The following is a 14,812-nucleotide window of genomic DNA, read 5'->3' as shown; positions in this document are numbered from 1 at the left end:
GTTCTGAGCCACTTTGGCACAGGAACATCTCGTGTCTTTTATTATGTAAACTATTTGCAAATTTTTCTGCTGAAAAGTGGTATAGAAATATTTGCAGCAATACGTCTGAACATCCCCTGATACCAACATGGGGTTGGGCAAAGGGTTAAAAGCACTTTCTTAATTCTCTGATACCCCAGTCAAGGAGGAGGTAATCAGAATGGATTTGACTCTTCAAGCAGTGAGCTCCACATGTATTTCAGGCTTGCAGACAAAGATCACAAGACCTACCTCTCCCATGACAGCAATGGGGGTTTCGCCTTTGGCCTGGGCCACACGGTGCTCTATCAGGTAATACATATACTCGTCATAGAGGAGGCGGATGAGGTGGAAAGAGCCAAAACTGGCTGCACTCCGCAGAGTCAGATCCCGAATCACCATGGAGCTGGGGAGAGAAGGAACACAAAACTACAATCACCATCTGAGGAAGCATATCATTGCTAATCAATTCATATTATAGATACTTAGGGTACTGAGGCCAGGACCAGCCTTTGCATGAAGCAACTGAAAGCATTGCTTCAAGCAGCAACATTGGAGAGGTGGTGAGCTGACAGGCCTACTCATCTGCCTTCCACCTTCTCCAGCCTGCTGCCAATGAAGCCACTCCAGCCAGTACTCTGATCCTCTTCTAGCTTGTTAAAGCAAGTTGGAAGAGGATTATAGCAATGGCTTCAGTGCTGCTGAAGGAAGACGGGGAAAGGGAAAAAAGGTTGCCACCATTCCTAATCACCTCTCCCCAACACCTTAGCAGTTTACAAAAGCAGCAAAAGGGGAGAGGTGATTGAAGCCTTCTTTTTGAAGCTCATGGTTGAAGCTCATGCCTTCTCCCCTCCCCTTAACTCTGAGCTTCTCTAGGAGCACAGCCTCCATCCTGCGCCTGTTTCAAATGTACAGGAGCAGCGGAACATATTGGGTCTCTCACAGCAAAACTATGGGGGTGGCAAAATTTGGGTTTCAGAGGACTGAGGCTAATCAGCAGTGACCTGCCAAAAGCCACCTAAACAGTCAACAGCTGATCTTAATTTGAATCCAGAACCAATCCTACTTCTCACCTTCCACTTACCTGTAGAAAGACCACTTGAGGAGGAAGAGTTTGGCAGCTTTAGGAAAGCTGGGACTGCCATGGTAGGGCTTCAGGACCTGGGTGACCACACCATCCAGCCACACTGCCCACTGCTCCAGGGAGTTCTGCTGTTGTAGAGTCATCTTAAAGTCCTGCTCAAGGCGCTGCACCACGCGATCCTCACACCGACACACCCATGAGGCCTGCTCCTGTGGGATAAGCAAGGAGAACCGCAGTTCCAGTGAGGTTGGCTGCTCCTGCTTTGAACTAGCCAGAGACCCATCTGGAGCCAATGGGAACTATAGAAACTGTGCTCTAGAAACAGAACAGTTGAGGTTATCTGGTTACTTGAGGTCTGAAAGCCTGACCAAAACCACTAACACAACACAATGGTGAAGGTGAGCTTACCCTCCTTAATGGTTGGGTTGAGAGGAGAAACTGAGAGCACTGTTCACTGGAAAAGAAAGTATTCCAAATGGTAAAAAACCTTGCAGAAAAAGAGATGGACACAGGACCAGACCAGCACACATAGGGCCAGGAACTAGCACAAATGCATATGCAACTTGTCCCTTAAAACGGCCACAGTGCCAGAAGATTGGAGGATAGCAAATGTCACACTGATCTTTAACTGGACATTGACATTTGATCTAGTCTAACTGATATATAAGTCCATGCATTATATGCCATACGCTAAATAAATAAATAAACTGATCTATAAAAAGGGAAGGAGAGGGGACCCGGGAAACTATAGACCAGTCAGACTAATGTCTATTCCGCGTAAGATGGTGGAATGCCTCATCAAAGATAGAATCTCAAAACACACAGATGAACAAGCCTTGCTGAGGGAGAATCAGCATGGCTTCTGTAAAGGTGAGTCTTGCTTCACAAATCTTTTAGAATTCTTTGAAAAGGTCAACAGGCATGTGGATGCGGGAGAACCTGTGGACATTATATATCTGGACTTTCAGAAGGCGTTCGACACGGTCCCTCAACAAAGGCTACTGAGAAAACTCCACAGTCAGGGAATTAGAGGGCAGGTCCTCTCATGGTTTGGGAACTGGTTAAAGACCAGGAAACAGACAGTGGGTGTCAATGGACAATTTTCACAATGGAGAGAGGTGAAAAGTGGGGTGCCCCAAGGATCTGTCCTGGGACCGGTGCTTTTCAACCTGTTCGAGCAGCGAGGTGGCTAAGTTTGCAGATGACACCAAACTTTTCCGAGTGGTGAAAACCAGAAGCAATTGTGAGGAGCTCCAGAAGGATCTCTCCAAACTGGCAGAATAGGCAGCAAAATGGCAGATGCGTTTCAATGTAAGTAAGTGTAAAGTCATGCACATTGGGGCAAAAAATCAAAACTTCACATACAGGCTAATGGGTTCTGAGCTGTCTGCGACATATCAGGAGAGAGATCTTGGGATAACTTGATGAAAGTGTCGACCCAATGTGTGGCTGCAGTGAAGAAGGCCAATTCTATATTTGGGATCATTGGAAAAGGTACTGAGAATAAAACGGCTAATATGATGCCGTTGTAGAAATCTATGGTAAGGCCACACCTGGTGTGTCCAGTTCTGGTTGCCACATCTCAAAAAGGACATAGTGGAAATGGAAAAGGTGCAAAAGGGAGTGACTAAGATGATTCCTTATGAGGAAAGGCTACAGCAGTGATGGCGAACCTATGGTACACGTGCCACAGAGGGCACTCAGAGCCCTTTCTGTGGGCACCCACGCCATTGCCCCAGCACAGAGTTTCAACTCTGAGTTTGAAGCCCCAGAAAGCCACGCATCCTGATTGGTGGGCTGGGCTGGTTGTCGCTGGGTTTTTGCGAGGGTGCTGGGCACGCCACCAGCAGTGGTGGCGGCGACTCTAGAGGCCTGGCGGGGTGTTGACTGCGAGGGGCAGGCGGCAGCAGCGGCTCTCCATGGGGGTGGCCTCTGCGTCTGGCCCCCTCCTGCGCTCCCAGGCTTCCTCGGCTGGAGTGGGGATGAACTGACAGCGCCAGAGCTTGGTGCGTGCTGGCTGCCAGGCTGAGTGGCCGGCCATTGGGGGCTGCTGTCGGCGGGTCTGCGGACGGGGTGGTCGCTGGAGCGCCTGCCCCCACCACCCCCGCCATGAACTAGTAGCAACAGCAGCAGCTGGCCATCCGGGCGGAGATCCAGCACTAAGATCCAGGAGCACGTTATCGCCATCAAAGCTGGGTCACTGCTCCTCAGTAGCTCTCGGGCTCTCTGTTCTGGGTGCGTTCGCTGGCTGCCTGGGGGCTTCATCCCTGCAAAGTGGGCATCAGGTGGAAGCTTCAGGCTGCAGACCTGTCCACACTTTCCTGGGAGTAAGCCCCACTGACTATAATGGGGCTTACTTCTGAGTAGACAGGCATAGGCTTGAGCTCTGAGGCTGCAATCCTATCCACACTTTCCTGAGAGTAAGCCCCACTGACTATAATGTGGCTTACTTCTGAGTAGACAGGTGTAGGCTTGAGCTCTGAGGCTGCAGGCCTGTCCATACTTTCCTAGGAGTAAGTCCCACTGACTATATTGGGGCTTACTTCTGAGTAGACAGGCCCTTAGAGCCCAATCCTACCCAACTTTCCAGCACTAGTGCAGCTGCAGTGCAGCCCCAAGGTAACAGACCAAACGTTCCCATACATTAAGGAGGCTTCTGTGACTGCTCCCCCACCACAGGAAGCAGTGCATACTTCATTGGCACAGCAGCAGCAGCATTGGAAAATTGGATAGGATTGGGCCCCAAGTCTGTAGTTATCCTTGTTTTGCCCCCACCTCTCTTGGTGGGGATTCACTTGGGCGTGAATTCACGCCAAGATTCACTTGGGCGTGAATCTGGTGCAGACTTCCTCAGAAGTAAGCCTTTTTTCAATGTAAACTGAATTCTGAGTAAAGTGTCACAGGAACACTGCACATTCCCTGTTCAGTTGTGTCTGCTGCCCTGTTCCTTTGCTGTTGTGTTTATACAGGGGGTGGTAATAAGTATTAATAAGTATTTATGCAGCACTTCAAAAATGCTGCCCTGGCATTGTCTTGTCCATACCTGCAGTAACTCTCAGGTAAGTCAGTATTATTATCCTCCTGTTGCAGATAGTTGACATCTCTTAGCCACTACACTACACTTGCTAAGGTTCATTTCTCCCTAGTGAGTGGAAATGCCCTTCTTATTCAGTGTAACTTTAGTAACTTCCTTATGTTTAACCTTGTCTAATTGGATCCTGGGCAAAAAGTCATCTTTTAAAGTAGGGGAATGCAACTGTGTACCCCCTTTACCTGTGTGAAACACTTGAGAAGATAGAAGGGATGACAAAGGACAGCACAGTTAGTTCTGAAAATGAAATCCTTAAAGTGTGGAATTCTCTGCCAAATAATTTTAAGTCAATGAAAGCACTTGGGATTGCTTTCCTTACTTTGTTTGGATCATCCTATGCTTGTGGGCAGCTGTTTTCAGCTTTGAATGATATCAAATCTGACACCAGAAACAGACTAACAGATGACCTGAGTGCTGCATGTGTTGCTCTCAAACTTCCAAAGTATGAGCCAAGGTTAGACAAATTATCAGCATGCATACAACAACAAAAAATCACATTAATGGTTCAAAAGCAGGCTAAATGCAAACTTTGACCTTTCAATAAAAAGTTGTTTGTATCATTGAAAGCTCTGTTATTGTGTTTTTCTTTTAAGACAAAAGATCTTAATGTAAGAGTTGTTTTTTCTAAACTAAAACCTCAGTATTCCGGTTAAATTGCCTGGTTGGCACTTTGCGATAAATAAGTGGGTTTTGGGTTGAAGTTTGGGCACTCAGTCTCTAAAAGGTTCGCTATCACTGGGTTACAGCGTTTGGACCTCTTCAGTCTAGAAAAGAGGGGGGACATGATTGAGACATACAAAATTATGCACCAGAAGGAGAGATTGGATAGAGAGATGCTCTTTAGACTCTCACACAACACCAGAACCAGGGGAGATTCACTAAAATTGAGTATTGGAAGAGTTAGGACAGAAAAAAGAAAATATTTCTTTACTCAGCATGTAGTTGGTCTGTGGAACTCCTTGCCATGGGATGTGGTGGTGGTAGCATTGGGCCTAGATGCCTTTAAAAGGGGATTGGACAAATTTCTGGAGGAAAAATCCATCATGGGTTACAAGCCATGTGCAACCTCCTGATTTCTGAAGTGAGTTACCTCTGATTGCCAGATGCAAGAGAGGACACCAAGATGCAGGTCTCCTGCTGTCTTGTGTGCTCCCTGGGGCATTTGGTGGGCCACAGGAAGCTGGACCAGATGGGCCTATGGCCTGATCCAGCAGGGCTGTTCTTATGTTCTTAGCACTGTCCTGTTGGTTGGTCATCAGTGGATACTCACTACATGTTCATATGGAGAACTAGACATACAACCTCTGGAATTCATGCATTTGAATGAAAAGTGTAGTTACACAAGTGCAAATGTGCTTTTGGAAATGAAGATATTAAACAAAGGGAAAGGATCTCTTCCTCCACACCATTTCTCTGCTCTCCCCCCCCCCCATTTTTCTGGGGAAAAGAAAAAGGGATATTGAAGATGAGTTAACATGTATTCAATTTTTGGATGAATTTATGCTTAGACATAATGTTAAATGCTTAGACATATTCATGGAAGATAAGACCTATCAAAAACTACTAGTCATAATAATAATAATTACTCAACAATAAAAATAATAATTAATAATTCTAGCAATTAAAGAACCTCCATGCTTAGATACAGCATATTTCTGATGACCAGATGCATATTTCTGATGACTCAAGTAAGGGGATGTCTGTTGTCTTCACATCCTACTCGTGAGCTCCGTAAGACACCAAGCTGGCCACTGCTGGACTAGATGGAGCTAGCAAGGCAGTTGCTATGTCTGTATCTGACACAGCTTTTACTATGGCCACTCAAAGGTTCATAAAAAACAGCAGGCATCAGATTTAATGACACCAACTAAGTCCAGCAAGTTAATAGAAATAGTGCACCCTCTTGCACCCTCAGGATTCCAAGTAGGAGAAAAGGAAAAAATAAGTCAGGCAGGCTCAGAATGTGACCAACCTTATTCAACTTTCTAGCGCTGATGCAGTTGTGCCAATGGAATGTGCATGATGGAGGGGCAGTCGCAGAGGCCTCCTCAAGGAAACGGAATATTTGTTTCCTTATGTTAGGCAGGCTCCATTAAGGCTGCACTGCTGCTGGAAAGTTGGATGAGACTGGATCCTGCGTCTGGGACAGTTTTGATTGAGAAGAGCTGCCATAGGCTATTACCTGGACATTGGCAAAATCCACCCGGTTGAGGTCGCTCAGCATCTGATTGATTTGGGCTGTGTTCTGTAAGACGGCCCGGGCAGCCTGGGCAAGATGGTTCAGAGAGGTGTAGCGCCGCAGGGTCTGGGCAAAGGCACTTGCTGCTGCCACCTGGGAGAGAAGAGGCAAATCGTCTCACCATAACAGTGTAACTCTGTAGAGAGAAGGGACTGAGGAGCATTCCAGTGCCCTGTTCCCCACTAAAGGGGTAAGAAGAGAGGAGAAATGGCGCAGAATAGAGAGAGAGGATGATTATGGCACCAAACCTAGGAATTGATGCAGAGGCAGAAAACCTGATCCAATGTCGTCTGAAAGTCACATATCACACAGTCTGCCCTGGCACAGACAGAAGGTTCCTGAGAACACAAGCCTACTGCCAGAAGGCTAAGGGTAAGGGTAAAACCAAAATTTCCTTCACCAATTGCCCCCACAATTTCCCTCTCTTTGGCTCACCTTCACACGGACCATCTCTTCTGGAATATTCATCATGGCATTTGTCAGCCAGCTCTCCAAACTTTTTGCAAAATTTCGGATTGCTTGCGTCAAGGCACCTGAAACAGAATGGAATAGGAGTCATACCACTCCCGACCAGCCAAATGCAACTTTCAGGGTGGCTGATAGATCTTTGTTCACAAGGCAGAGAGCAAGTCCAAGGGCCACACAACTCTCTGGGGGTGCAATTCTGACCTGGTGCTGGGCTGGCACAAGTCCTTTGCGCCAGTCCAGGGGGGTCACAAATATGCCATAAAGAACATTTACACCTCCTTTGAAAGGTTGGTGCAAGGATGTGTGCTGGCCTCCTTGCACCAATAAGGGCACCAGGCTGGGTGAGTTTTGCGCTGGCCTTTCCAGGTCGACAGGCTTTCCAGGTCTGGTGGAGGCGTGGGGAGGGTGGGGAGGAGGTGTTCCAGGGCAGGGAAAGGGCAGGCAAGCAGGCAGGCCCGGGGACAGGTGGGAGCCAGGAAGCCCCACTTATGCCAGATCCTAGCCCCATTCTGGGGCAGCCTGGACCAGCCCCAGGCTGCTCGAATTTGGGCCACCTCTTGAGGTGGTGCAGATCCAAGTAGCCCCATTGGGGCTGCTGCGGTTCTCCCTGGGGTAAGGGGGATTTTTTTCCCTTGCCTTGGGCTGAACCTCAGCCAGCCTGAAACTTGTGCTGGTTAATGCACAGGCCAACTGGCCTGCCTGTTCCAGCACAAGTTAGGATTGCGCTGTGGGCCTCACTTCACTGCCAACTCCAAATCAAAAAACTGCATGTAAAGCCCTCTCTTCCACCACATGATGCAATGGAGCCACTGTGGTTAGACAGAAGTGCCAGGCAGATGGAGTGTCCTGTTTTCACTACTAGTACTGACTTAGAGCCCAATCCTGAGCTCAGCGCTCCGGCTTTCCACCTGAGTACGGCAAATGTGCCGTAAAGCATGCCTGCAAGGCTTACCGCCGGGCAGCACCCTTGCTAGCCCGGGTGGGCGCCCGTCCTCTGCTGCTCGGCGGTCTCATGGATCGCCAAGCCGCAGTGCAGGATGCAGGGACGGGAGGGGTGGGGAGGAGGCATTCCGGGGAGGAGGCAATTCCCCTGGGAGGCAGGCTGAGGGCGGAGAGAGGGCAGGTGGGAGGCATGCTGGGGGGAGGGAGTGGGGAGGCAGAAGGCGGGTCCGGTGGAGCTCAGCTCCACTGGATCCTGACCGTTTGTGTAGGGCTCGGTGCCCTACACAAACGCTTTTACTTTACTACCAACCTTTTGGTCGGTGGTAAAGTGAGTAGCCCCATTGCGGGGCTGCTTCCCTTACCCGGGAGTAGGGGACAAAAGTCTCTTTCTCTCGAGGCGCTGCCCACGGCAAGCTGAGGCACGCAGGATGACCGCAGCTGTTCTCGGTGCTGCTGCAGCCGCTTGCCCTGGACAGCTCAGGATTGGGCTGTTAAGCCCTAAGTTTGTGGAAGCCCACCACAGGCCCCAAAAATGAATTGCAGAGGGTGGACTTACTCGGAATGGGCCGCAGCACATCTGGGATCAGGACCTCTACCAGGCCCTGGTACAGCAAGTTATCACAGTCCTTTGTCCATTTGAGGACAGGCTCGTACTTGGACAGTGTCACCAAGCAGCTCTTTGGCAGACGCTTTTCTGCTTCATCATGGCTAAATGTAAACAGAAAACACCATCACAAAACCACAGCTCAGATTTTCAGGCCCAGCAACTCTGTCATCAGCCCTTCCAAAGGAGCAGACAATAGATTGGGGCGGCTCAGAGGTGTAAGAATCTGGGCAAGGAAGGTAAAAAGAAGATGGTAAAAATGGGAGAACCACTTCCTTTGTTTCACTGACAAGATTTAAATTTCTTCCCCCATGCTAGTTGTCCTTCCACAATGGAATCTTTTAGACCAGTGCTTCCCAAACTCCTACAAGTTGTAGCAGGGGAGGGGCAAAGGCAGCAGTGAAATCCCCAGAATTGCACAGCTGCTGGGGATGGGAGGGTTGTTTTGTTTTTTTTAAACTTACCTGCAGTCAGTGCTGCAGTCCTGGGGGTCTGGGGAGCCCTCTGCAGGACTCCCCATGCCTGCAAAAGTATATAAAAAAGTGGGAAAGGGCACTTTTGGTTTTTGCAACGAAACCCTAAGTTTCTCCTTTCTCCCCCTTTTTTAAAAGGCTTTTGCAGGCACAGGGAGCACTACAGAGGGCCCCCCTGGACTGCAGTGCTGGCTTAAAGGGGCAGGGACAAATGCCTTAAAGGGGCAGGGACAAGTGCTTCCCTGGTTGGTAGGTTGCAACCCACCAGTTTGGGAACCCATCAGACGTTAGGCTGTGGGAAGCTCACATACACTTCATACTTTTTCAGTAATTCAGTAATTCCACCCCCATCCTGTTGCTGATAATTATCCCTACATTTTACCCTCAAGCACAGCTTTGAAGTGGTGTAATGCCAGCCCAAGTCTATGGACAGCCTGAAAGCCACAAGCTGCCCTGAAAAGCAAAGCATAAACATTTAGCAAAGAAGTTCTGAAATGCTATCGGGTGGGGGGGAGGGGAATTAGAAATTTGTGGCAGAGGGAAGCAGCCAGCTTGAGATCATGGTACAAGTGGAGAGCACCTTTCAGCTGTTTTGAAAACCTATATTAAATAAAAGTTGCATAATTATGTGCCAATCTTGTGCCAAGAGTTACAAAAATCAAGTCCAAAGTGTGTGACACTGCCATTCTATTGTATATATTCAGTGTCCCCACACCCCACCCCATCATGCATTTTTGTATCTAGACTAGTGCTGAAGAGTAGGCAGGAGTTTGGCCTCACTCTTTCCCACAGTCAGGAGTCCTCCTGCTTCTGTCCAGCTGTGCCACAAACTTCTGCTGCTTATGCCACTTGTCGCATCTGTGTTGCATGGCTGCCGCCCACCAGGTGTAATACCTTTGCTAAAGGAATATTCAGCAAAGGAGCCAACATAGGCAGCACTGAAGCTGCTGCATTAGTGATCAAGGCAAACATGCCATGATTTTGTTTGTCTCAACACCTGAGAGATGTGCATAGATTTGGGTCTTGTTTTTCTAAGTGAAATGGTCCTCAGTGCCCAAAAGTATTGGGCACTTCTCAGCCAAAAAGCCAATCCCACCTGCTTTTCTGCAGATGTCACCTGCAGGTACTTTGAAGTGACATCTCCCAGCAATACTCACACAACGATGGGGGCAGATTCACTGGGCTGGTTCAAATTGTACCTCCAAAACGTTTTCCAGAGTGTCTCCACCAGCGTGAACTGCAAGTTTACCATCACATCAACGATGGCCTGAAGAAGGAAGAAAATAATAGTATATTTTTAAATAAGTTCGTTGAACTTTAAAAGTTTTGATTAAAAGTTATTACATCAAAAGTTATTGATTAAAAGTTAAGTTATTAAATTTTAATACAACCCTAATACTTTTTTATGATAAATGATAAAATATATTCTTTAAAAACTGATGGTGTGCCTCAGCAATTTTAGTGCTTTGATGGTGTGCCAGGAGATGAAAAAGATTGAAAATCTCTGATGTAGACACTATTGACCTAGGTCAGTGGTTTTCAGACTGGGGCATTGCAACATCCCAGCCTGAGAGCCCTGGGTAGTTCTCCCTTAAGGGGAGGGGCAGGGGGAAGGCAGAGACTCGATGCTCAGCATCGCGCCTCTGATCTGGGTGCATAGGCATGCTGCCACTCACCCATGACTGCAGCAGCCTCCTGGGGGTTGGGGGAGCCCGGCGCCAGCCTCAGCAGGGCTCCCCATGCAGTGCAGAGCCCTCCAGAAGATGATCGCAAACACTTCTGGTTTTGTGATCGTCTTCTGGAGGGCTCTGCACTGCATGGGGAGCCCTGCTGAGGCTGGCGCCAGGCTCCCCCAACCCCCAGGAGGCTGCTGCAGGCAGGGTGAGTGGCATCACGCCCCTGTGCCTGGGCTGAGCTTTGTGTCTCTGCCTTCCCTCCCCCCACCCTGTCCTCACTGCCTGCAGCAAAGACTTAGTGGCTCTAAAACTCTCCCAGAGAGTTTGAGAATCACTGACCTAGGTGGACTAAGGGCCTGACTCAGAATAAGAAAGCTTCCTGTGTCCTATACTGCATTCCTATTTCTGACCACAGGTCCTTAATACTAAAGCAAACCATGTTAGACAAAGCAAGAGGCTGCTCAATTGGAGTTTATTGATAGGTGACATAATCTTTCAGTTTGAATCACAAAGTGCAAGTTGGTCAACTCCAATTAAATTCCCCTGCGTAATCCTGCACACTGCATGCATTTTTGTGCAATGGTTTGAATACGATCTACATCTATGGGCTTGATACTGAATCTCTGCTACTGAATCTCATTAACATTGCCTCACAGTCCAAACCTACCTCTCTCCCCATGTGGTGATGCAGTGGTGCCAACGCGGCGTCTGCTTCGTCCCGCAGGGGAACTGGCCTCCGGATGCCTCCTTGGGGGCCCAGGGTAAGTCCCCGCTGCTCCCATGGGTAAACTCAGACCTGCACCAGTGATATTGCTGGCGGAAGTTTGCATGGGCGTGTGAAGGTGGATCAGGACCAAGAAGAGGGCTAGGATTTGGCAGGCACTGCTACTGCTGAACCCACCCCATTCTCAGGCCTGATCCACCTTCCTCCTTGCCCCCAACACCTCCCCATTCAGCTCGCCGCTACTGGCAGTGGCCTGGCTACGCTTCCAGGCATCTCATGTTTGCAACAGCCAGAAAGCATCCTATACCACCGGAATGCACATTCCAGCTGTGTAACTAGGGCTGCGGTTTTCAAACTCTCAGGGAGTTTGAAACCCACAGTAAGTCTTTGTAGGGGCAGGGAGGAGGCAGCAGCGCGATCCCCAGGATTGCGCCGCTCAGGGGGGCTGCAGGAACTTGGGTACACTTGCACAAGCCTACTGCAGCCTCCCGGGGGTGCAGGGAGCTGTGCGTGACCTTCGGCAGGGCTCCCCAGGTCAGGGAAAGTGAGAGTGGAGCGATTGCGCTCCGCTTCTGATTTTGCAGAGGCGAGGCGCAATCGCCCCACTCTCACTTTCCCTGACCTGGGGAGCCCTGCCAAAGATCGGGCTTCCCACACCCCCACAGCCACAGGGCTCCCCACACCAAGTGTACCCAAGCCCCTGCAGCCCCCCCCCCGAGCGGCGCAAACCTTGGGATCCCGCCGCTGCCTCCTCCCTGCCTCCTGGCTGCCCCTGCCCCTTAAGGGGAAAGGGACCAGGACCCTCAGGCTGGGGTGTCGCAACGCCCCAGTTTGAATACCACTGAACTAGGGGATAGGATTGTGCCATAACTATTGTATTAAATCTCTGCTTACATTATGTGTTAATTCATTTTACAATCTCATCTTGCAAAACAGATTTTCTTCATTGTCAGCACATGTCTCTTCACTGTCCACTTCCATTAGATTAAGTGGACTAATGGCCAGGAAAGTTTCTGCAAGAATAAATTTGCTACTCTTTAAGAAATATATGATTCTGAAATCTCATTATGCTTGCCATTAGACATCTGCATAAACCCTTCCTGCACAATGACTTGCCCTTGAGAGAGCTCTCATAGACTTAAAATCTTCCAAGTTTGAACAGTTAGCTTATTCAACAAGTGTATGACTTTCAATGTTAGCAAAGAAAAGAATGATCAGTAGCAGCTATCCCTGGGAAGATGCTTCACATTTTCAAGGAATTGCAAAGTGAAAAATAACTCAAATTAACAAGATTTTGGTGGCTTCTGCAAAAGGAGTTTGAAACAGGCAAAGCTGCTTCAGCAGCAGAGTTAGGGTCCAATCCTATCCAATTTTCCAGTGCTGGTGCAGCTGTGCCAGTGGGGCATGCACTACACCCTGTGGTGTGGAGGCAGTCACAGAGGCCTCCTAAAGGTATGGGAACATTTGTTCCCTTACCTGGGGCTCCATTGCAGATGCATCAGTGCTGGAAAATTGGATTGGATTGGGCCCTTAATAAAGCATTTGAGATGACAGAAAGCTAAGCTGGCTTAATTTTGCTTCCACTGATTTGGCTTCATCTGGAAACCGCCAGTCTGAATGCATGCTTGTGGCACTGCAAAATGTAGCCTGTTCAACGCCAACTTGTCTGGGTGTTGCATTGGCCTGCTTCTCTCCAATGCCTTCCATTCAGTGGGATTCTTAAGGCCCACTCCCCTACCCAATAGGCTCTGCTCACGTACCTCGCAATGCTCTCGATAGAGCAACTGGAAAGCCTTCACATCCTCAGCCCCAATGCCCTCAGGAAGGGTCTTACCCTGTAGGTCTACCTCTGCAAAGTCAGGCAGGCTACGAGAAGCATCTGCAAGGAAAAGGCAGAGGTCAACCAACCTGTATATGGATGTCCTCCCCAAATTTCTCTGGTGCCAAATCTGATGTCTTTTCAGCACCAGGTGAAGACTTTTAAAAAATATTCACAGGCATTCCACTCTTTTTTTTAAACTAATTTTGGCTGTTCTGCTTGATTTTATTAAACTGTCATGTTTTGTTGCTTCTGCAATTTTAAATATTAGTTTAATTACATGTGCTATTTTTCCCTCTATATCAATAGGTGAGTTGCCCTGGGAACCCTGTAGGACAGCAAAGCTTCCAAGTTTCACTCTGCCTCCTAAAAAGCAAGCCCACTCTGCTGTCATTCAACCAAGCCAAATCATCCTTTGTCTAAGTTTGAATGCAAAGCTTAGGGTAGATTTGGACTAAGTTACCCAGCTTCTGAGGAGACTGGGAAGTTGCCCTTTCATGGCCAAGCTCAGCTGAGATTACCAGCAGTTAGGTCACTTGGAGCTGCTTCTAAAGCAAATATGTGGCTATTGCTAAAAACCAATTATTTGTGGTGATTTGCAAATGGCTTCCCACACAGAGCAGTTTAGCCACTTCTGGAAAATCTCCATGCCAGCTCCATACCTTCCTGGGTCATGGAGGAACTCCATATAACCTGAGTCACTCTTTGTTATGGTCCCCAAGTAAAGACACCCATAGCAAACACTAACAGTGCAATCCTATGCATATCTACTTAGAAATAAGTTCCATTGCGTTTAGTGGGGCTTACTCCTAGAAAAGTGTGCATAGGACTGCAGTGTAAGAGTCCCCATCAAAATGGTCAAAATCTACAGCCTGCTTAACAACCTCAGCTTGGTGTCACATTCCCCCTGCTTCCCCACTACATTATCTGAAGTCTTCTTGCACCAAGAGAGTGAGGCCTTCTTACCCAGGAACTGCTGGTACTGCTGCACCTGGGCACTGATATCAGACAGTCCTGAGGTTTGCTGCTGCCCTACAGCCACTCCATTGGTCATGCCCTCCATCTTCTGAATGGGTTTAAGCCTGAAAGGCAGAGCAACTCAAAGTCAAAGCATGTCAAAGCAATAGCCACTGAGTGCATATAGGTGCACTGAGCTAAAGGAGTGGGATGTACAGAAAAGGCTGTTTGGGAACTGTGCATTGCTTGGAGCAAGTGGTCAGCAAGCTATGGAACATAGGAGAACACCTGCATTGTCTCCTACCTTTGCTTCTGGGAAAAGGGCTGCTGTCTCATGGCCAGGTGCTGCTGGTCCTCCATGAGCCGCAGCAATGGAGAATTGGCTTTGATGCGCAGCCCATAATAGTGGTATTTGGAGTTCCCTCTGGAAAAAAAAAAGAACAGAGCGAGAAAAGGTAAATCTCTGTGTAAATTCCTTAAACCATCACAGAGGATACACCTTTGGAATCTGAGTGCTGCTTGCTCTTAACTACAGCCACCAGGTGCCATTGCTAAGAACACCTTCATACATGACATTTCAACTGGGGCAAACAATGGCAAAGTAACCTGTGTGGTCACCTGCCTGAGGGCCCAATCCTATCCAACTTTCCAGTGCTGACACTGCCATGCCAACAGGGTGTGCACTATATCCTGTGGTGGAGGAGCAGTCACAGAGGC

General features: G+C 48.5%; 1 protein-coding gene across 2 annotated transcripts in view; it reads right to left on the bottom strand.

Annotated features, from left to right (window-relative positions):
* The window catches only part of RFX1 (regulatory factor X1), a 57,170-nt gene that overhangs the window by 7,066 nt on the left and 35,292 nt on the right, over nucleotides 1-14,812 (bottom strand). For both annotated transcript variants that reach the window (XM_066614912.1, XM_066614911.1), the window contains 9 exons: nucleotides 14,400-14,519; nucleotides 14,105-14,220; nucleotides 13,080-13,198; nucleotides 10,077-10,186; nucleotides 8,399-8,550; nucleotides 6,868-6,965; nucleotides 6,376-6,525; nucleotides 1,103-1,311; nucleotides 271-424 (listed from right to left, as the gene is read on the bottom strand). In XM_066614912.1, coding sequence (XP_066471009.1) covers nucleotides 271-424; nucleotides 1,103-1,311; nucleotides 6,376-6,525; nucleotides 6,868-6,965; nucleotides 8,399-8,550; nucleotides 10,077-10,186; nucleotides 13,080-13,198; nucleotides 14,105-14,220; nucleotides 14,400-14,519 — 1,228 coding nt within the window. The remainder of the gene's footprint in view (nucleotides 1-270; nucleotides 425-1,102; nucleotides 1,312-6,375; nucleotides 6,526-6,867; nucleotides 6,966-8,398; nucleotides 8,551-10,076; nucleotides 10,187-13,079; nucleotides 13,199-14,104; nucleotides 14,221-14,399; nucleotides 14,520-14,812) is intronic.

The sequence above is a fragment of the Tiliqua scincoides genome, chromosome 2, assembly GCF_035046505.1.
Source record: "Tiliqua scincoides isolate rTilSci1 chromosome 2, rTilSci1.hap2, whole genome shotgun sequence".
Taxonomy (NCBI): Eukaryota; Metazoa; Chordata; class Lepidosauria; order Squamata; family Scincidae; genus Tiliqua; species Tiliqua scincoides.
This window is presented reverse-complemented; position numbering and strand designations above follow the sequence as displayed.